Source organism: Populus trichocarpa, chromosome 10 (assembly GCF_000002775.5).
Source record: "Populus trichocarpa isolate Nisqually-1 chromosome 10, P.trichocarpa_v4.1, whole genome shotgun sequence".
Lineage (NCBI taxonomy): Eukaryota > Viridiplantae > Streptophyta > Magnoliopsida > Malpighiales > Salicaceae > Populus > Populus trichocarpa.
This window is the reverse complement of record NC_037294.2, coordinates 14,205,261-14,226,535: the sequence shown is the minus strand read 5'-3', so window position 1 is coordinate 14,226,535 and position 21,275 is coordinate 14,205,261. Positions and strand designations below refer to the sequence as shown.

The following is a 21,275-nucleotide window of genomic DNA, read 5'->3' as shown; positions in this document are numbered from 1 at the left end:
AGTTATAGAGCATGTTACATCACGTCATGTTTGCGAAAATAAGAAAAAAACTACAAGTAAAAGTTTTCCCACGCGGCTTTGCTGGGGACAGTTTTGGACCAAAACAGAGGTTGATATGTTAATTAAACGTTGAGGAGAAACATGGGATTTGGCCGAGGCTGGCCGGGAATCTCGCGGCGGTGTTGGAGACTTTGGCTGTGCTTGACGTATGTAAGGAGGAAATCCTGTCTGGATTAACGAAGTCCGTACGATCTTAGGTATCAAATTTGATGCAATCCTGTGAATTTTTACTCTTTCAAAATAAATCTTTACACGTTTATTTTCTAGCTTGCAATTAGCACCATTAATTACAGAAAAAAGGACGACCTCGTTTGTGAGGTCTTTAAAAGGCTAGTACTTCTCCCAGCAAAGTCTTAGTTCTCCATTAAAAAAACCAAACAAACAAATGATGCCTTGACCTTAACCTTAACCTTAAAGTCAAGTTTGAAATCAACTCTCATAAATATGTGAATTTTTCATATGGGATATAATTTAATTTAAGAATTTATCGGTACTCGTAATCCACTTAAGATTTCAATGAGTTTAGTATGACCGGAGAATGTGGAATTTTTCACAGCATAATTAGCTTGAGAATAATTCAACTAATTACTAATTATGTCCATGAAGATAACTGATTAGCTCAGGAATTGTTTTAAAATATTTTATGATTATCTTAATGTTGGGATGAAAATCATGAAAGTTTAGCAAATGTCTCGGTCGCATTAATGCAAACGCATAAACATACCGGAGCAGACGTTGAGCGCTGGGGGTCCTGGCATTCAAAATCTTAGAAGATTTTAAATTTTAGTCCTAAATTCTTGAAAATTCTTAATTATACCCTTCTATTTAAAGTTTATTCTGGAATAAATACATGACTTTACTGGGATATTCTTATTGGCCCTTCCCAGTCCTCAATTCCTGGCTTGGCCCCTGTACACATACAAGCTGATTTCATATAATAAAAGGTTAATTTAATCCGTCTATTAATTCTGGAGTTGGATTAACAATATGAAAAATAGGAATATCGCCACTTAATTTATTGGTGAGAAATCTAGAAACTAGTATTTTGAAATGGAAACTATAATAGTAGATTCCAGCTAATTTAGTTACATTATGATTTACGATCCTGTAATGGGATTTAAAATGTTTACAAATATATTTCATGGATTAAATGGATAAGTCAAAGTCCGCAAAAAAAAAAGCTTGAACATGCGAGACATGTTCAATAACAAAAACAAAAATAACTTCAAATTCTACTACTGTATTGGATTTAGAATTTGCTAAATGATTTTACGTGGTCTAGTTTGGTGTAACCAATCAAGATCCATAAGACCCTCAATTCAAGTTTGAAAGATGTTGTTTTTGTTGTTTTAATTGATTTTTTAGTTAATTTTGAGTTTTAATTATTTTTTAATTTAAATTTGAATTATTTTAATTCGGCTAGTTAATAAATGAATGTAACAACGGAATTATTCTATCGCTGGACCAAACATCAGGAAAATTTACTGATGGAATTTCCCCAGCTGCTCTTGCTCCTCACTCGCTCACCACTATCGTTTTGAGTTCCTTCTTCTCTTACTTGAAAGTTGAAATGATCGCTCATAACATGCTTTATCAAGTATATATTACGTGGATGATTTACTGGAGGTGCTACCTAAAAAGTGGATCATTTCTACTAATTTGGTTAAAGGAATTGTGTACCAGACATGCATTTCGACCTTCATATTTATGGAGTGTTTTAAATTTTCATTGCCTTCATATTTACTGGGGGTGTCCCTTTTTTATAAGCTATGTTTTACGTTGATGCCTATTTTTTAATCTCAAAAGAGAGATATTTATTTTATTAAAATATATATTCGAGTTAGCTTGCGTGTATTTTGATTAATTTTATAAATTTTAAAATTAATAATAATAAAAAATTTTAATAATTCTAAAATTTGTAAAATTTAAACGATAAATTTTAAAAGTACAAATTTAAAACTTACCGCAATGTATTTTGATTAAGGAAACGTGGAAATGTCATTTTCGATGGCCAAAATTGGTATTTTCATGGCAATGTCGTTTCCGTGGGCAGTAAATTGACAAGACTTGAGCAAAGAGCAGAAAAACTCAAAGTTCTTACAGTAAAAAGGGGTTCAGATATAATGGGATTCATTATTGATATCTTGTCAATTTTGCAATTGTACCGCATGCTAAAAAAATCGAGGATATATCTCACCTCATTCACTTTTTTTTTTTTTCTGCATCTAAAAAAAACTGGGATATATCTTATCAATTTTGCAATTATACTGCATACTAAAAAGAATATCTTTAAATTGAGTTAACAAATTAAGTCACGAAGCTTAAATTGATCAAATATAGTATAATCTTAATATTCAAAAAATAAAAAGTGTCATCTTCAACTTTTTTTAAAGCAAATCATATTTACTGCCATTTGTTCGATTTATCTTTAAATTTGTTAAGTCAATTGAGTTGCATTAAAGTAATTTTTACATAATTAATTTTAAATTTGAATTAAATAAGGATTCAATGAGTTGGTTTTAAAATTAATTTGTTAATCCAAGTTAAATAAAAAATTTAAATAGTTTTTTATGATTTAAATATTATTTTATAGTTTTTTTTTTCTTTAATTCCACTATCAGCGGGGGCAATCAACTATTTCCGTACTAATAAATCAGTATGTCCTGGGGGTAAGTTCGAACTCGGTATGCTCACAATTTCGTCTTTTATCGAACCCAAAAAAAAGGGATTTTGTTTTGGTCTGTTGCTGGAAAAAAAAAAAGGAAAAAAAGGGATCCAACTCCAAGTCTCGAAGAGGTGGAACGGGGGGGCATCTGATCCAAGCAGGCAGGCAATAATATTGAGAACTTTTAGCTTATGCTTGGACTTTGGACTCCTCTTGGTGTCCTTGACTACTCAATTTTGTCCTTTTTCCGACTTGAAAGCTTTTAATCTTCTGCTCCTGTCCTTTCTAACGTTTGCCTTGTCCTTGCCATCTCTTGCCCTTTTCCCTCTCCCTGCCTTGAGAAAAACAAACTAAAAATTCAAGTCAACAACGTGGCACTCTTGCAAAATAGATCAATCATTGTGACGCGTTGCTTCCATTTGCACGTATTTGAGTGTACATTTTGTATGTTCTGCGCAACACCATCATGATAATAGCCCGTGGTCAGGACATTAGAGCAGGCTTATGTTAACCTGCCATTGGAGATGGCAATCCCAAAGGTCCGTCAAGAATTAATGCAGGATATGATAACCAGTTGTTCCATAATTATGCCATTTATAATTATTCTATCGTAATGTCAATTAGGGATACAAAGTACTTGTAACCTTATCGCGTCAATTTATAAAATCTGGAAGTAGTCTCATTTTGGTAAGTTTTATGCTATTATGGAAATTGCATTACTTTTTTTTTTTTTATCTACATGGATGTCCAGTCTAGCTTGCATGTACCTCGACTAATCTCACAGATCCTGAAATTAACATCCATGTAAGTTTCCATTGACCCTGAGGTTTGTAGGACTCAAACTGGTGACGTTTACGGAACAAAACCAGAACTTGACCAGTTGAGTTACACTCCTCGAGATTTGTATTACTACAGGTATTTTTTTATTAACATGAGTATCAGGGCTAGCTTGCGCGTACCTCGACTAATTTCATGGGCCCTGAAGTTAACGACCATGTAAGCCTCCAGTGGTTCTGAAGTTTGTGGAACTCGAACTGGTGATCTCTAGAAAGTAAATTCAAAGACTGACCAGTTGAGTTACACCTTATTACATGTTTGATTAGGTATGTTGTGGTAATGCAGTGAAAAAAATACAATATTTCATTCCATTCCTTCCTTTTTTTTTGTTAATTTAATACAGTAAAATTATTCTTCTAACTTGCTAAACATTTGATCATAACAGTTAAATCTAATTTAAAGATTAATATGAAAAAAAGCTTAGTTCTCTGAATCATTAAATCAATCTACAAATCATTTTTTTTAATTACACCCGTATATAATATTTAAAATCTAAGTCCATCTTATAGATTACATCCATATACATAATAAGACATGTAATATAATGTTTAAAATCTTAGTAATATCCTAACTCAACTCTTAAACCTATTCGGAAAAAAAACTCTTATACCTAATATCTAGCAAATCCGCCCAGCAAGGTTTCTTCTCCTTCGTTTTCTTTACTATCCACTATTGCAAATTTAAGATTAGATGAAATTAATTAAAATAAAACAAGTTTATAAAAAAAAAACGTTTTGAAACAGAAATCAAGGTGTTGATAAAAAAAATACATCATTGATAACAAAGCATAATTTTTTTCCCTTGAAAATTAAGGGGCAGAACAAATATTAGACAAAAAAAGAAAAAAAAATAGCCTGGATGATGCGAAATAACCCGCTAAACTTGTGATCTAACTCGTGAACTCAATTAAATTCAATAATTTTTATTTTATTTTTTTAACCCGGATATAAAATAACAAAAAAGAAACACCCAAAATGAGCCCAAGCACTTATAGCTTAGGCATTTGAATAAAACAACCTAGGCACATGGGCTTTCCAACCTAGACACATGGGTTTTCCAACCCAACCCGCGCACCTAGGTTTATCCTTTTTTTTTAATATTTTAAAGGGTATCAGACAACGCGTGTCTATGGTTGCTATAAAAACAAGGCTTTCTTGTTTTTTTGGCTTAATAACCCATTAATATGCCTTTTTTTTTAACCAAAAACACCTGGAAAATATTTCAACATCTTGATAAACCTATCCATGACCCTAAAAAACCAAGAAACAACTCAAAAAATCAAAATCAACCCAAACCCAAAAACAATTATGTGGTCAGATCTGCCTCTCTCTTTCTCTCTTCTTTAACTGAAAGGTACTAAAAAATGAGGAAAAAAACTTTGATATCAAAATTGAATTTTGTGAAAACTAAAGGGATTGACAAAACTAAAAACCAAAAAATATAGGGAATCAAATTAAACTTTTTATATAAAATCAAAGACGCCATCTATTGTTCTCCTATTTTTTTATTTGGTCATTTGACTTTCAATTTAATTCTCTACAAAAAAACATACAGTTGGATGTTAATTCAGGCTCAAAAGAGCTCAATTGTACAAAAAAAAAAGTGAGAATCAAATTGATTTTTTTTTTAAATCAATACTTTAAGACACCGTTATTTATGAGATAATAAACAATAATTTCAGTTATAATATTTTCCTCACACAAAGGTTTAATTTTTGTTAATTAAACTTGAACTTACTTTTTCATATCACAACCATCACCGCATATTGTACTTATTTTATAATGCAATAAAGAGCTTTGTAAGATATGACTGCGAAAAAAGCAAAAGAAACCAACCTACCTTAAATTATAACATATCAACCAAAAGAACCATTACACTTTAAAAGATGGTTCATTTTATATTATTTTTTGATAAAATTTAATCATTTTCTCTGAATCTATGTTATATATTTACAATAAATAGTTTTAAATCTATCAATTTATATAAATACCAACCTCAATAGAGTAATTATATATTAATTTATAAATCTCTCTTGACATTTGATTAACAAATATTTTACACCGGATCTAACTGTGACAGTTAAGGAACGCCTACAACAGTTTGCTTTGCCACAACCACGATCCAAACAGACAAAGAAGCAACCCCCCCAGATGAAGCCCTATAGTTCAACCAACCATGGCAAAAGAAATCTAATAAATTCAAACATTACAATCAAAGCACCTGGTTTGCAACTAGTCTCGTGCACATAACAGCTTGTAAAACCAAATAAAATAGGCTAAAATGAACTAGAAACATGGACAGGCCATAGATTTAATGGGATTCAGATAACCTAATTCTCTTAATTACGAGAGTTGATGTTTCATGTTTTTTAGTTTAAACTTTTCACAATCCTTTCAAATGATGGTAACATTCATAACCACGCTTATATGTTGCCAGAAAAACGCAATGTATATCAGCACACTTGCACAATAGAATCGCCAACAGACTCAAAACATCAGGATCAAAACTCAGCTATCTAGTCATGTTCTTGATTCTAAGCATAGCCAGTCATCCCAACAGAACTTGTACGATTTGTTTTGAGAGCTGCCTTGGTGGCAGTAGCCTTGGAGAAATACATGTAGTAGTATACATTCAGAATCATTGTTGCCACCACAAACACTGCTCCAGCAATAAAAACACCTTTCCGCAATGTTTCACAGGCAAAGTTTTGAGCATAGATCATCCCAACATACTTGGTATGATAGGCATTTTTCTGTGCACCTGCAATTAAACATGCTTCTGCCACCAGAAAAGTCGCCCTGCAGATGCATAAGATGAAAAAAAAAGTCTTAAAGTGCAAGCATGTTTCAGATTGAACCATAAAAATGCTAGAGCTGGAGAAAGAAAATGATCCTCGATGAAATGATAGATGTAGTTTAATCACAGTTATCCTCAAAACAGAGTACTAATATATGAAACCCCGTTGGCATAGGTCATCCTCTGCCTCAATGTAGCAACTTGTAATTTACAACATTATGTCAATTCACTAATCACTGATGTGTAATTTCCAACATGTCACTTCACCAGCTACGAATGCATGGGATCCTGGCAAAGAGATGCATAGGCATGAAAAGAAAGAATGAAAACCATAATGCAATAAGAATGGTTTGTGTGTATGTGAGTGTTCCCGTGCCTGTCTCAGTGATTCACTTGAAAGAAGAAATGATAATTTAACAAAGAGAGACTAATTGTGTGTTTTGACAGATAACAATGTATTGCATGAAGTCTCCCTGCCAAGAATGGATAAAGAACATTATCCTGAGCATCAAAATTCTCACCATGATGAAACAAAATATATGATGGACCAAGCTCGATCTCCACCAGGGGCTAGTGATCTCCCAAAACACATGCATCTTGTGACACCCATCAATAGTGATTCACTTGAAAGAAGAAATAAGAAAGCGCCCACTCCATAACCAGTTGCAACATCAGAGTTGTAGACACAGTATGTAGCGTTTGTTGCATCTTTTTCAATATGGCCCTGTTTGCAGAAAAACAATGTCTTCAAGAAAAACAGACACCATGGATTGCTGATATTACAATTTAGGACTAAATTCTTTATTATTGTCATGTAAAACAGCAATATGCCTACAGTGCTATTCATTGTCAACTGGAAGGGGACCAATGCAACCCCTGTCTGACCAATACAGGCTTTCACCCCAAGTTAAACCTGCCTGCACACTGCCATATCAAACAAGATCACTGTTTTCTTATGCGGATTTGCTGTTCCTGAAAAAGCACTAATTGTTGAGCCTAAATGCTGTTTTCTAGAACTTCTTGAAAGCAAGTACAGTGAACTGCAAGCTACTTCCATCTTCCAGTTCACTGAAGACAAATCAACAAAGTGGTGACAAGAAATTCTATATTTGCATATTCAAATTGTTACAGTTCCCTTCTGGTAGTGTAGTGTTTGTTTACCAGGAGCAAGAGCCTAAGGTATCCATCAGGAAATTCATGACACAGGAACACAATTTCAAGTGACTCTTAGTAGTCCATCAATGATTCATGCTAGAGTTCAACCATTTTCAGGATTAAGATAATATAAATGCTAAATCAAGAAACTAAAAGGTTATGCCTCAAATTTAGAGTTCCAATTGCACACACATATCTTAATATAGTGGGATCAATTTCAGAGCAGATAAATATCCACTATAAAACCAAATCAAACTTGATTACATGGTGTATGATGTCACCAAAGCATTTGGCCTTGTTACGATCACTAAAATAATTTTGGGAATCACAACAAGGCCACCCAACTCATTTACCGCCATCATCTAGTTCTGATGCAGAAAGCCTAGTGAGTAGTGACCACATTGATTAAGGAAAGGGAAAAACGAGTTACAGCTTAAAGTAAAAACAATTTGATAACTTCAACGGTTGATCTTCCTATCAGTGATACTTAATGTGATGCTGTTTGTAGGGACGAAAGCTCAAGAAGATAATAAAAGACTATGGCAGAGCAACAACATAGTTTCCCAAGGACAAATTGTTCATGTTACATCGGTTACTAACAAGTCCACAAAACTAAAACTTTTTTCAACCACTTATTTTAGAATAATCCTTCACATTATCAGCCATCACAACTTCACTCGTTGTCAAAACCCAATGTCTTCATACCAACTTCAGTTCAAGTCACAGTATTTCATACCAACACAAATATACAGGTTTTCTCGCCGTTTGCTAATTTCAAGTAACTCATTTTAGTCAAATTTAACCAATTAGCTAGGAAGCAGCCCAGCTGCCAGGTCACAACTTCGAGACTCTTCTCTACCCTCGTCAAAAAGGTTGTAGCCAAATTCTCTACCTTTGCACATCACAACAACTGCAAAATTAAACAAAACCCAATAATTCTCACACTAAGTCTTAAAACACACAGATCTCCTGTTTATCTCATCTCACAAAACGTCACAGACTCTAATAACACTAGAACCAGGGCCCAAAAAATTAGTAACAAAACAGAGATCAATCAATCAAACCACAAACAATGAGAAATATAAACAAAAACCCTAACACCCTAGCTTGTAGCTAAAAACATACTAAAAGGATAAAGAAAACGAATGGAAAGAAAAGAAAAGGGGTGCGTACAGTGCTTCTGCGTCTTTCAGCAGCAATGGCGAACCCAAAGGCAACCAGACACAGAACCACCACTAGAAGGTGAACCAGAGTCGACCCTTTTCCCTCTCCCATCTGAAAATTACGAATCTTCTTTTGCTATCTTTCTTTGAGAAAGAAATCGATCTCCTGCGGCAACTGAAGTGAGGACTTGTTTTGCACGCAGGAGGAGTGGAAATAAGCGAAAGGTTGTCGGGGAAAATTTAACTTTTATTAGACCTTTTCAAGACCCACTCGATATCAATGAGTGTGGTAACATGCTATGGCTTGAAGACTTATGTGTTGAGTTGACGTTCGGTTGTGTTTTGCACGCGCCATGGCACTCAGTTTCAAAGCAGTAGAGTTTGAGATAATCTAGTGTATGAGGTGAATTTTAACATGCAAAATATTTTTTTATAAACAAAGAATAAATTGTTTTAGTTTTTATATAACTAGGATTTAAAAAAGTAATTGTACGTGGAGTAGTGTAAAAAATAAAAATTATTTAACTAACATGCTTTTTTTTTTTTTTGTAATCCGATAAAATAGCAGAAGCTCTTCGGTTATCTTTGATTAACTAGGAATAATGTACTTTTGTTGTCTTTTTAACTATGAATACGACTCGATAAGCATTCGGATAAAAAAAAAAGTTATTCTGATAAATTTTAATTATTTAATATTTTTTTTCACATTCCTCCATCGAAGTATTTTCTTCATTCTTCGAGTTATATTTTACTCGGATTATATTTTACATGATTCGCATAATCCTAATTATGTACCTATTTTCCTATTAATTTTTCAATTCATTTTATTTTTAATTTCAATAAGATTATGTTCAAGAAAAAAAGTCACCACCTTCCTTATGGGATATGGAGAAGTGATGGAAGTTGATGGGCTGGGCTAAAAAAATTTGGTGGTGTTGGTTAATGAAATCCCAAGACTTTTTACAATTAGGTTCGACGAGTTTTTTTTTTTCAATTTTATTCTTCAGTGTTAGCTATAATAGATAATGAATTTTATGGTTTATTTTAATTTATTTTCTGTAAATTTATCTCAATTTTATTATTCGTCTTTGACAGGTTAACCCGGATTAACTAGGATCATTTTTTTTTCTCAACTCACCATCTTCATAATTTTTTGTTTTTATACGAGATTATTATAGTCTCGTGACTTGGATCATAAGTTTTGCGGATTAGTCAGGCTGGACAAGTTTTTTGATCATTTTTTAAATTTTTTTCAGTTTTACCGTTCAACATTAGGTTGACTAGGAACTTGATTTCATGATTTTTTTTCTTTTCATAAATTTATCTTGATCTCATGATCTTGTTTTGGCAAGTTAACCTATATTGACCTGGATTTTTATTTGTTTTTTTAATTGATTTTTTTCTCAATTTAATCCTTCAACATTGAGTTAATTGAGAATTGCGCTTCGTATATTTTTTTATTTTCTTTTTATGGATTATCATGGTCTCATAACCTAGGATGTTGGTTAGCCTAGTTTGCCTCAAGTTTTATTTTTTATTTTATTTTTTTCAAATTTATTTTTCAATATTGAGTTGATTGATAATTAGGCTTCATAATTTATTTTAATTTACTTTTTATAAAGTTATTCTAGTCTCACAAGTTAAGTTACAGGTTTAGCCGGTTAACTTAATTTAGCTCATATGGTTTTTTAGTGTTCTTCTTTAAAAAAAATTGATTTTTTTTCTCTTTGATTTCATCATTTAACATTGGGTTGATTGAGAATTGAGTTTGACAATTTGTTTCAATTTTATTTCTATACGATTGCCCTGTTTCATGGCTAAGGTTTAGTAAATTAACTCAGGTTGACTCGACTCCTTAATTTTTTCTAACTGAATTTTGTTTTCATTATCACCCTTTTAATAACGGGTTAATTGAAAATTAAACTTAATATTTTTTATACAGTGTTATTAGGATCTCATGACATGAGTTGGAAATTCAATTGGTTGATTCGGGTAAATTCGAGTCAATCCAAGTAAATCCAGTATCTTATCTATATATTTTAAAAAGATATATTCTTGATTTTTCAAGTTAAACCATATTTTTACTTGTTATTTGAGTTATTTTTAAATATGTAAAATTAACTATATCACATCAAGTTAATCCTCACATAATTTTTTTTTGTTATAAAATATGGCAGTAATACTTATTATTATTTTTCGCGTTCAACAAAAATTTGTTCTGATCGGGTTTTTTTTCCCTTCTTAATACCTGCCTGGGAAGATTTTTAACAAATTTGCTGTGTCTTTTCAACATTATCCAAAATAAATAAATTGTTAGCTCAATTTATCCATGTATTTTAGGTCCAGTCTCTTACATGTTTTTAAAAGTCTAATTGCTCCTAACATGTGTTTATATTTTTTATTATTCTCTAATCTATATTTTTAGTAGATATTTATATAAGAATCGATGAAAATATTTGAGAAACTCAAACCCCCATGCAATCCATTAAAAAATGAATTTCATATAGGACTTTCTTAATAAATCAGGTTAGGTGGAGTTACAGTTACTCTCGCATACGGGATGCTAGATGGGCCTGGTCAATGTAATGCTCTTTACTTGACTTGGATTTTAAATTCAGATCTGTTAGACCAGGCTAGGCCTCACGGAGGGCCTTGATACGCTCTAGCTGTAAAGAGTTAAGTTGAACCCACAACTTTGTCCCCGGTATAAGTTTATTTTCTAATTTCTAATTAGGACCAAAATGGAACGCTAGAGCTGCTTTGTGGTATTTAGATAATAATTATTTTAATTTTTTTTATTTAGAAATATTTTTAATTAATATATTTTTTAATTTTTTACATCATTATCATATAAAAATAATAAAAAGCATAAAAAATATTAATTTTAAACAAACAAATCTTAGAAACACGCACTGCCAGCCACATTCCAAATAAACTCTCATACCGCCTATATTAAGTCCACATTCACTTTTTCAATTTTTTTTATTAAAAACCTAGTCAGATTTCAAATTGTATTCCAAACAAGCTATTAGTCTATCAAAAACATGGTTAGATTTCAAATTCTAACAGTGTTTGTTTTTGTGGTTGAAATTAAAATTTGTATATTAAATTCATAAAAAAAACTAGAAAGAAAAATAATTTTTATAGTTGAATTTTATATATAAGTAAATTATACCTACTTCAACTATAATTTTAACCACAAAAAAATAAACACAATCTAAGCTTCCCCGTCCAAATAGAGGTTTTGACACCAGCTTCAATCCATTAGCTGCAATATCGTACATTACCGGGTAAATTACTGGAGAATGCTAATTAAAGTGGCACTGCCTTACTGGGTTAAACAACCTAAACAATATAAAATACATTTGTAACCGACCTTCCTATCTTGCTTAAACGAACATGGAAATTTATTCAGAGATTGATCAGATTGCATGGTGCTGGTCACCATGCAAATCATCAGGCCTCAGCCAGAATGGAAGAAACAGCAAAATTAGAATGCAACAACCTCGGGCTTTAACCAGTACTCTTCTGTAAAATTTGAACGAACAGTGTAGAGATTATAATCAATCCTCCCTCTTCCTATTCATCTGGTATCTTGTCAATACCCTTCAAGTTCCAAATATCATCATCCCAGACAACATCACTGAACATTTCTCGACAAGCCTCGCCCGTATAGTCCACATCCCAAAATGGCAACCAAATGGACCCCCATGACATTTGCTCATCCACAATACCCCTATACAATGGCCATTGATCCTCCCAACATTGTAAATTCTCCATCACCATCTGAGTCGATTCACCACCTGTATTCTCCCTCTCGTCTTCCACCTTCTGAACCGCAGTGCTCTTGCCCTTCTTTTTCGCCTTTGTACTCATCCCTGCTGTCGTTATTGCAGTTGTTTTACCTTCAGCCTTAGTTGGTCTCATATTGTTACCATGATTAACATTTCCTTGACTCTTCATTTTCTTGCTGCAATAATATTGCGTTTTCAAAAGAATGGAGCTGTAATTGACGGGATCGCTAAGGAAGAACGAAGAAGAATTTTATGGTATTTATAGGGGAAGGGAGAACTTGGCTACTAGAAAAGGTTGGTTTTGAACTCGGACTAGTATATTTGGTGTTGAGATCGCAGGCTGTGGATTCTTGTGATCATAAATTCACATGCCACTTTCTTGTCCTTTGCACAAGACATGTTAACAAGTGCTCTTCTTGATGTTGAAGGGTAAATTGTTTACACGAAGGTAGTTTTGTCAATTTGGAACTGTACGCTGTATACGGTTCTGTTCAATGAATTTTCAGTGATCAAGGGACAGCTTGGTTAAAATAAGATCTTGAATGACCCATGGAGATATTGCCACGTTTTGAGGGCAGAATGGGCTTTTTAGCGATGGTGGGAAGAATAAGATAAGACTTAGGGCTAATGTCACGATGTTTCACAGTTATTAACAATTTCAATGTCTCTTGTGTCTACCATATCGTCGCCAAATGCTGCAAGACTTAAGCGCCGCTTGTTTTTCCCAAGGGGTGGACGACTGCAGAGGTAGCTGAATGGACGGAGGTGCGTGTAAAGCAGGAGGCCACATTTGATGACTCGACATGCTGACATGCATGCTATCTTTGTATTGGCCTCAAATCCAGCTCAGGTCATGACACACTTACCTAACACTGCCTCTTCGACCATGATGTGTAATTGTGTATATCCGATACTACCTTTTTCGGTGAGCCTTCCTTTTTTTATTCATTGATACCTTATTTCAAGGGAAGCTGTAAAAAAAATAACCCAGAAAAAAAAATAAAAATAAACAAACAATGAATATATTGAATGCCTCATGCCATGCCTCTGCTTTTTCTTGCCAGTGTTTTGTGACGTGAGGAAGGATATTTTTAAAAAATATCTTTTATTTGAAAATATATTTAAAAAGAATAATTTTTTTTATTTTTAATATTATCACATCAAAATTATTAAAAAACACTAAAAAATATTAATTTATTACATTTCTAAATAAAACACACTTTTTAAATACATCTAAAAATAAAAGCCACCGGCCGTTCCTCAAATAGTGCAATTGGTCTGAAAGAAGAAGAAAAAAGGAGAGAGCTAGGCAAATTTAATCAGAATTTTCGATTAGATCATTGTTCAGTTCTTTTTTTTTTTTTTCTAATAGCAATTAAGAATATGTATATTATTCTCAAGTGTCTCATTGAATGTTATCAAACTCAAGGAGAATAGCAACCCAATCCAATTGACATGCCATTGGCCTTGAAAAGGTTTAGAACAGGAAGGAGGGATTAAAAAAATCCTCTAGACGCAGAGCTTGTAAAGCTTTGAACTTAAATAATAAATACATTAAAATAAACATGTTGGTAAAACAACCTTCTTCGAAAAGGTCCAAGCGATAAGCTACATAAATAATATATTGATTCTTTTTCAGCAATGAACTCGATATCACAGCATCATCGTTTATAATGATCAAGACTGGTAAGCCCATTGTTTCATACAGTTATCCATGTACGGGCAGAAGATTCAACAGCTATCACGACACCTTCTTCCTTGAGTGAAACTCCAGGTCGATGAGTCGCTCGTAATGTTGTCAAGATACAAATCTTTGGTTTTATACTCTTTAAGAGTATAGTAAGTCACCGGTCTTCGGTCTTCTTAATGAAGCACTTGCTTTAGTATAAATTCCATTATTTTACTTCATTTTTACCATATTGAAATTTAAAAACTAATTCGTGGTTGAATCGGTGAATGAATGACACAGATGGGTCCTTGAGATAACCAATCAATTCCATTGATTATTCAGTCTTTTGATGATGAAAACCAAACCAAGAAACTCATAATTTATAATTTATAAAACGTACGTTAAGCAGTTTTTCTTTTTATCATAAACTTTAAATATGTTAGATTTGTTCATAAAAAATAATAATTGATAATATTATATTAAGATTGATAGGATCATTATTTTTATTTTACCAAGTTACTTTAAAATATATCATATCAGTTTTAATATAATTTTTAACTAATATGCGAGGTTTAATTTGAGTAGATGAAGTATATATGGAGTGGTAAGTATTATTGAAATACCAATGTTATTCTTAAAAACACTGCACTCTTCCATCTTACGAATGAATATCTCATAAATAAATAAAAAATTGGCAACAAAAGAATGCATAATTCAAATTCTGTTGTCTCACTCCCAGGAAAATTTCCTACTTCCATAACTGCGAGGCATGCCTCTAGGTCGACGAGGCTGGTGGCAAGTTTATGTTTTGTGGCATTGTTCGTAAACATATCTTTAGTTTTAATTTCAAGATAGATGTTGAGTAAGATATGTTAGGGATAGTATGCGGTGTGATAGAAATTTCAGCAACCTCCTAGCTTGCTTCCAATTTATTTTTACTGTGAAGAAGACGACTTCCAAATTGTATTGCCTAAAGAAAAAGATAGGCTGCTCAGGCTTGGCTCTCCTCTTTTCTTTTCTCTGGTTTGATTAGCCCCACGCCATAATCGGTTACTGGTTTTCTTTTTTGAGTTTAAAATCTCATCTTTCCTCTTTCTTCCTTTATTTTAATCTGGGTTGAAAAGTTGAATTTCTTCGAACTAGAATTTGAAGTTGGACGACGTGAGGAAGATAAGGTTGCACGCTCCTAGATGTTAACGGTGAGGCTCCACTGGGCAGCTGCCCCCTGCCTCTCTCACGTTGGCCTTGGGACTCGAAAGCCCCATTAAACAAAAACTGCAGCAGTGACTCGAAACTACTTTAATTTGAATGCTTTTCTTTTTTACTTTCAATTTCAGTCGTAAGATAACAAGCACGATATTCTAAGCAGCATGGTTTTTTTTTATCCGAATTGGAAAAGGCATAGTTTGAGCCTGCGGTTCACTACATTGCTCCAGTAAAAGTATTTCGATTCTTTCTGCAGCTTTCACTACAACAGAGTGTAGTGAGTGAGTGAGAGTTCTACTCCATTTTCATGAAAACTAAAGAAAAAGGAGAAAAACGTTGAAGTTTTCTGTTCAAAAGTCTATTTTTCTATATATAAAAAAAAAAACAGAAATGGAGAAGCGCTTTTTTCAATCCTCCAAGTACAACATTATTTTGGACGTACACCTTGAATGTTTTCCAGGTTGTTGTTCACTCCAAATTCAAATTAGAGAACATGCTTCTCATTATTATTATTTTTTTTCCATTTTAACGAGCTTGTTTGATAAAAATATCATGTTGAGTTTAGTCAATCTGTGTACTGCTTAAAAATGAAAAATTGAAAAAATTCTTACAAACACGGTAATTTTAACATGTTTTGATTTTATTCAATTTGAAAAGGAATGATTTGCCACTCAAAGTACGTTTTGTTTTTATATTTGATTGTGTTTTAAAAATGTATTTGGTTTGAAAAAATATTTAATTAATATTTTTTTAGTAATTTCAAATTATTATGATGTATTGAAATGAAAAAAAATCTTCAAAAAACATTTTACTATACTTTCAAGAAAAATAATACTTTTAAAAAATACCTTACATTATAATACCAACCAAATTATTTTTTTTCTTAACATACTGTACCAAAATTTGTCGACGGATTTGATCATGGAAAGGATATTCCAAAATTCATATAATTACAGCAGAATGACGGTTCAAGAGCAAACATATATTATGTTTCCGGGTCCATAAGAAAAAATCTCTCATCGTCAGTTATTACGTCGACAGTGAAATGAAGCAATTTTGACATGTTGATCACTACAATTTGAAGGGATTATTATTGCTTTCAAGCTACACAAACGGGTCGATATAAGTACCCAAAAAAATCTCTGCCCAAATCCAAACAATTCTTATCCATTATCGTGGTGTTTTGAGATATGTATTAGTAATCTTATCAATTGTATCACTAAATTATCATGTTTTAAGATAAATACTATTTTTCAATTTTATTTGACTGTTGTTATGGATCAAGAGTCTCTTTAAGAAATTTCAACTTGATATTTTGAGGTGGAAGTCTTCACGTATGCTAATAAAAATTCAAATTATTTTAAAAAATAATTTCAAGGATTTTTGATTACTAAACATAATTATCATGTCTTTATTGTTATTATAATATTATTAATTTCAAAATTCTATACAAACTAAAATAAAATATTTGGTAAAAATTATAATTGAAGTTTACAAGCGCAACAAAAAAACATGTATAAGAGGTTTGGTAATTATATGGTTGCAATTTTTTTTTAAAGTGATTTTTACTTGAAAATACATTAAAATAATATTTTTTTAATTTTTAAAAATTATTTTTGATATTAGTATATCAAAATAATTTAAAAACACCAAAATAATATTAACTTTTTTTAGAAATGTTTTTGAAACACAAAAATAAATAAAATTTTATAAAACTCAATTATAAAAGCATGTAAATACTGGTTCACACAAACTATATTTTAAACTTAATTTTTTAAACAGTTTAATGTTCCCAAATACCTTAGTGTTTTTACATCGCAAACATAAAAGCTGAAGGTAAACAAACGCACCCATTTATATGCGGCTTTCACAAAGCAAGATCTCAGTGTTCATCGTGGTGGATGAAGGACAAAAAAAAGAGCCACTGAAAATCAGCTCCTTCTCAGGGCCCATTTTAAGCACATAATGGCGTAATTCACAAGCGAATATCAATACATCATCACACGATATTGCTTTAGAGGTTCGAATCCAAAAGGAAACACAGAAGGAAAAAAATAAAAATAAGCAACAGAGTGACACCATCACGGAATCATACCAAAGGTTTATTTACATTATAATTTGCAAATCCCTAACTCAAAATACTCTCTACACAACTTGATTTTGTACAAATTTCCCTTGTTAATCCATTCGCTCGTTGAAAAACAAGGAAGCAAAGAGAAAAGAAAGACCTGCCGATTCTCACTTAGAGACTCGTTACTTGCAACAATCATACAGAGGATTGATTATAGTCATCAACTCATAACCTTCCCTACCTAGAATCTAAAAAAGCCCTCATTATTTTTGTCAACTCAATTTACTTACAAAGATGATATTTTTTACATGCATAAAGAATCCCTCAAAACAATTTTTACAATAGCAAAAGGATCCCTCAGTTTCCCTCTCATGAGAACACCAAAATTCCTCTTATAACTACGTACCGAAGTGATCTCTGTTTTAGCTCTTCTTTTTTTAACTATGTACTTTGTTGAAAACGGGGTTTTAAGCCAAAGCAGGAATGCTGCAATTTCTACAATCCCTGTCAAGGCAATCAAACCCCTCAATTCTCACCACTGGTTTGTTTCCAAAATTTGCCCGAACCAATCCTCCTTTCCTTGGAGATGATGATGAAGATGACAAATCCATCGTAGGTGGAATAGGCGTGACCGGTGAGAGGGGGGAGAATTTCTCATCCCCAAATCTAGCATCTTGAATTAATGGGTTAGCTACTCTGCTTGGCGGCGACCCGCAAAAAAATGGGGGCGGCGACGAGGCTACTTGTTTGCAAAAAGATTGATTATCCACACCATAACCACCCTACAAAGAAACAAATTATTGAACAAAAAATCAAACAAGAGAAGAAATAGGCACCGACAAGGTTAATGGATGGTCCAAGAACATCTGTAATATATTCCTTTTCCTTCACGGTTGAAATGTTAGCCGCTGTTCATGGGACCACGTTCAGATTTTTTTAACCTCATAAGAAATTTAGAATCACAAAATAAGTTGAATAAACAGGGGAAAAAAACTATTACCTTGGCGAGGATTATGTCCAAAAACTCATTCCCTGCTTTTGAATCACAAAGCTCTGATTGGTGGCTGAAAATTCATAAATTTTATTCAGTTTCAAATTTTTCATGAAGAAAAAAAAAAAACAGTAGGTGAAAATTTTAAGGAAATATTACCTGAGCTGAAATCTGATAGACCTGGCAGGGTAGTTGTTTAACAGACCGAGCCGTCTGGGTTTGGGGCAAACCACTGGGTCTCTCCTGTCCGAGACTGGAACTGAAACGGAGCTCCGAATCTCTTCCCGGGTTGAAAAAGCGTTTTGTTGGATCGCACAGTGATTCATCTTTGCTGTTTTTATGCCTTTTTTTCTATGAACAAAGCCCTGCAAATAAAACCAGTAAAACGAATTGAGACTTTAGAGTAAAATTATACAAATTATTAACAGATCTCACAAAACTCGTTTTTTTTTTTCAAATAAAAAGAAGACAAGAAGCCGCCGGCGTTACACGCATGGCTGAAATTATAAAATAAAAACAAAAACAAAAATCCATAATTCACGAGCTAAGAAATCGAGATCTTTTTTAAAAAAAATTGAAAAACAGAGCCTTTATGGGATGTCAAATCTGAAATATTTGTGGATCTATCAATTCCACACAAAAAAAACTGGAAAACTGCAGGTGAAAACATAATTAAATAGATAAAATGATAAGAGGGGAGATTCAAAAGAGAGAGAGGCTGGTAGCTATTAGGTGTATTACCTTTGGTTGCTTGAACTGTACAACTCAAGCTTAAAGAAAGAAAATATGCAAAAGACTCTGAACTTTGTGAAGTGTTGTGGCTAAGCTATTATGAACAGAAATGGAAAGAAAATGAGAAAAAGAAAACGTTGGAGAGATATAAAGAGAGTGGCTATTTGGGGCTACAGAAGGGGATGGATGTCAGAGGTGGAAAGGATCAGCGTGTTTCAAAACAGAAGTTAAAGAAGACAGAGAATCAAAACGAAAAATAATTTACAGGGAGGGGAGGGGGGGGGGGGGGGGGGGGGGGGGATCGTCTGGGTATTGGGCAACAGCACAGCTAAGATATAAATTAAAATAAATAAATAAATAAATAAAAAGTAAGGGGGCTGCAAGTGCTACATCACGCCAACAATAACAACCGCCTTTTTCACCGAGTCATTACTAGTGGTTTAGAAATATATTCATATTGGTCCTACATATGTCATGTTTCTTAATTACATCCTTGTACCTTTTTTTCAAATTGATCCTGAATTTATAATTTATTGTAAGATTCTGAATTTATAAATTATAATTCATATTGGACCATTCATTTGTTATTTGATATGTTGGTCTGTATAGCATTTAATATGATTCGTTTATATGCATATCATTTTCATGACTAGATATGGTTTTTGAAGATTTAAATCTATTTCATGGTACTGTGGAAATTTAAGGGCTGCGGACCAGATTGAAAAATATGTTTTGGAATCGGAATGGTATAGTGAAAGTTGTCATGTGCTAGGGACTAAATTGAGGTCTTGCTTCTTATCTTTCTCTGTGCACTTAGCCTTTTTTTTTTTTTTTTTTCTGTATAATATTTTATTGTTCACGCAGGCGGTGCCTCCCTCCCGCGAAAAATCTCATCGATTTTAGCACCCTTCTTTTAAAATAATATTATTTTGTAAAATATCTCTGAATATTTATCACCAAAATGGGAACGTAACCAAACCGTTCAAAACGATGGAAGCCACGGTTTTTTTTTTTTTTTTGAATTATTATCTTGTTAACATATGCACAGAAAGCATGCAGTTGTTTTTTTTTGTTCGTTGGGAATATAAAGCACGCAAGTTGTTGATAAAAAAAAAGAAGCATGCAAGTTGAGCAAGGATTGCAAGAACTCGCTCGCGGTTAAATTAATTATTTGACAAAAAGAAAGAACCGGGCGCATTGATAAGTTGTTTCGGTGTTTGTTCTTGAAAATAATGGGAATAGATTTATTTAATTCATGGATTTTTAGGAATTTATATTTTATTGAGAGTAGAAAAAAATTGAAATGAAAAGTTACAACTGATGTGTGGTCTTGACTCTTGATAAGATTTAAGATGCATCAATATATATATATATATAGTCTACCTTGAATATTCTTCCAGGTAAAGAATAGTCGACGGAAAGTTCCATGCCCTTGTTGAAATAACGAAAAACATTGCTCTTGCATTTTTCTTTCTAATGTGAAAACAACAGGTTGATAGTGGAGGTTGAAGATTCGCAAGGCGGTGAAGATGACGACTCGTATCCTACCTGCTTTCTTTCTCTCCCCTGGGATATCACCGGCCATTCATTTTACTCTGCTTTCATTAGACGATTAAGATAATGGTTTTTTTATTTTTAAATATATTAAAATAATATATTTTGTCTTTTAGTTTTTTATTTGACTATTCCAGATGTCCTTAGGCGATATGCAACGACTCTGTAATTTTAATATATTTTGCTCTCATTTGTTCACGTGGTAATGCTCGTTCCAGGAAACACAGAAGCCATGTTATAAGCTGGTCAAAAGGTTCTCGTTTGGGGAATAAAAAGACACATTGGCCACGTTTCCTCCATTAAGCGGTCTGGTGTCAATCTATGATATGATGCCTCCATCAGATCGGCATACTGCCTTTTTTATTCGATTGCTCTCTCTCTCTCTCTCTCTGTAGCATTTTACGAGGACACGCGCTCTACCACTTGGATTGCTTTATATATATATATATATTAATAATTATTTCGCCTGTCTCTGCGATGGGTCAGATCAAAATTTTGTTTAAGGTAAAAAATGGAAGATTGAATTTTTTTAAAAAAAAAAGAAGAGAAAAAAATGGAAAACATACAAAAGGAAAAATATAA

General features: G+C 32.8%; 3 protein-coding genes across 4 annotated transcripts; all 3 read right to left on the bottom strand.

Annotated features, from left to right (window-relative positions):
- Positions 1-5,726: 5,726 nt before the first annotated feature.
- Positions 5,727-8,930, bottom strand: LOC7475592 (uncharacterized). Of its 2 annotated transcripts, XM_024609277.2 has the most exons (4): positions 8,687-8,928; positions 7,194-8,423; positions 6,880-7,082; positions 5,727-6,360 (listed from the first exon to the last, which is right to left on the bottom strand). In XM_024609277.2, the coding sequence occupies exons 2-4, from the start codon at positions 7,203-7,205 to the stop codon at positions 6,096-6,098; spliced, it is 480 nt and encodes a 159-aa protein (XP_024465045.1). In that variant the 5' UTR covers positions 7,206-8,423; positions 8,687-8,928; the 3' UTR covers positions 5,727-6,095. The 2 variants fall into 2 exon arrangements, with proteins under 2 accessions (XP_024465045.1, XP_002314860.1); XM_002314824.4 differs by lacking the exon at positions 7,194-8,423 and having other exon boundaries at positions 5,844-6,360; positions 8,687-8,930.
- Positions 8,931-11,899: 2,969 nt separating this feature from the next.
- On the bottom strand, positions 11,900-13,079 carry LOC7475591 (uncharacterized). Its single transcript, XM_024610219.2, has one exon. It carries the CDS (start codon positions 12,637-12,639, stop codon positions 12,256-12,258), a length of 384 nt encoding a protein of 127 aa, XP_024465987.1. The 5' UTR covers positions 12,640-13,079; the 3' UTR covers positions 11,900-12,255.
- A 4,352-nt stretch (positions 13,080-17,431) lies between these two features.
- Positions 17,432-19,423, bottom strand: LOC7475589 (uncharacterized). Its single transcript, XM_002314822.4, has 4 exons — positions 19,149-19,423; positions 18,567-18,772; positions 18,417-18,480; positions 17,432-18,198 (listed from the first exon to the last, which is right to left on the bottom strand). The coding sequence occupies exons 2-4, from the start codon at positions 18,731-18,733 to the stop codon at positions 17,884-17,886; spliced, it is 546 nt and encodes a 181-aa protein (XP_002314858.1). The 5' UTR covers positions 18,734-18,772; positions 19,149-19,423; the 3' UTR covers positions 17,432-17,883.
- Positions 19,424-21,275: the final 1,852 nt, after the last annotated feature.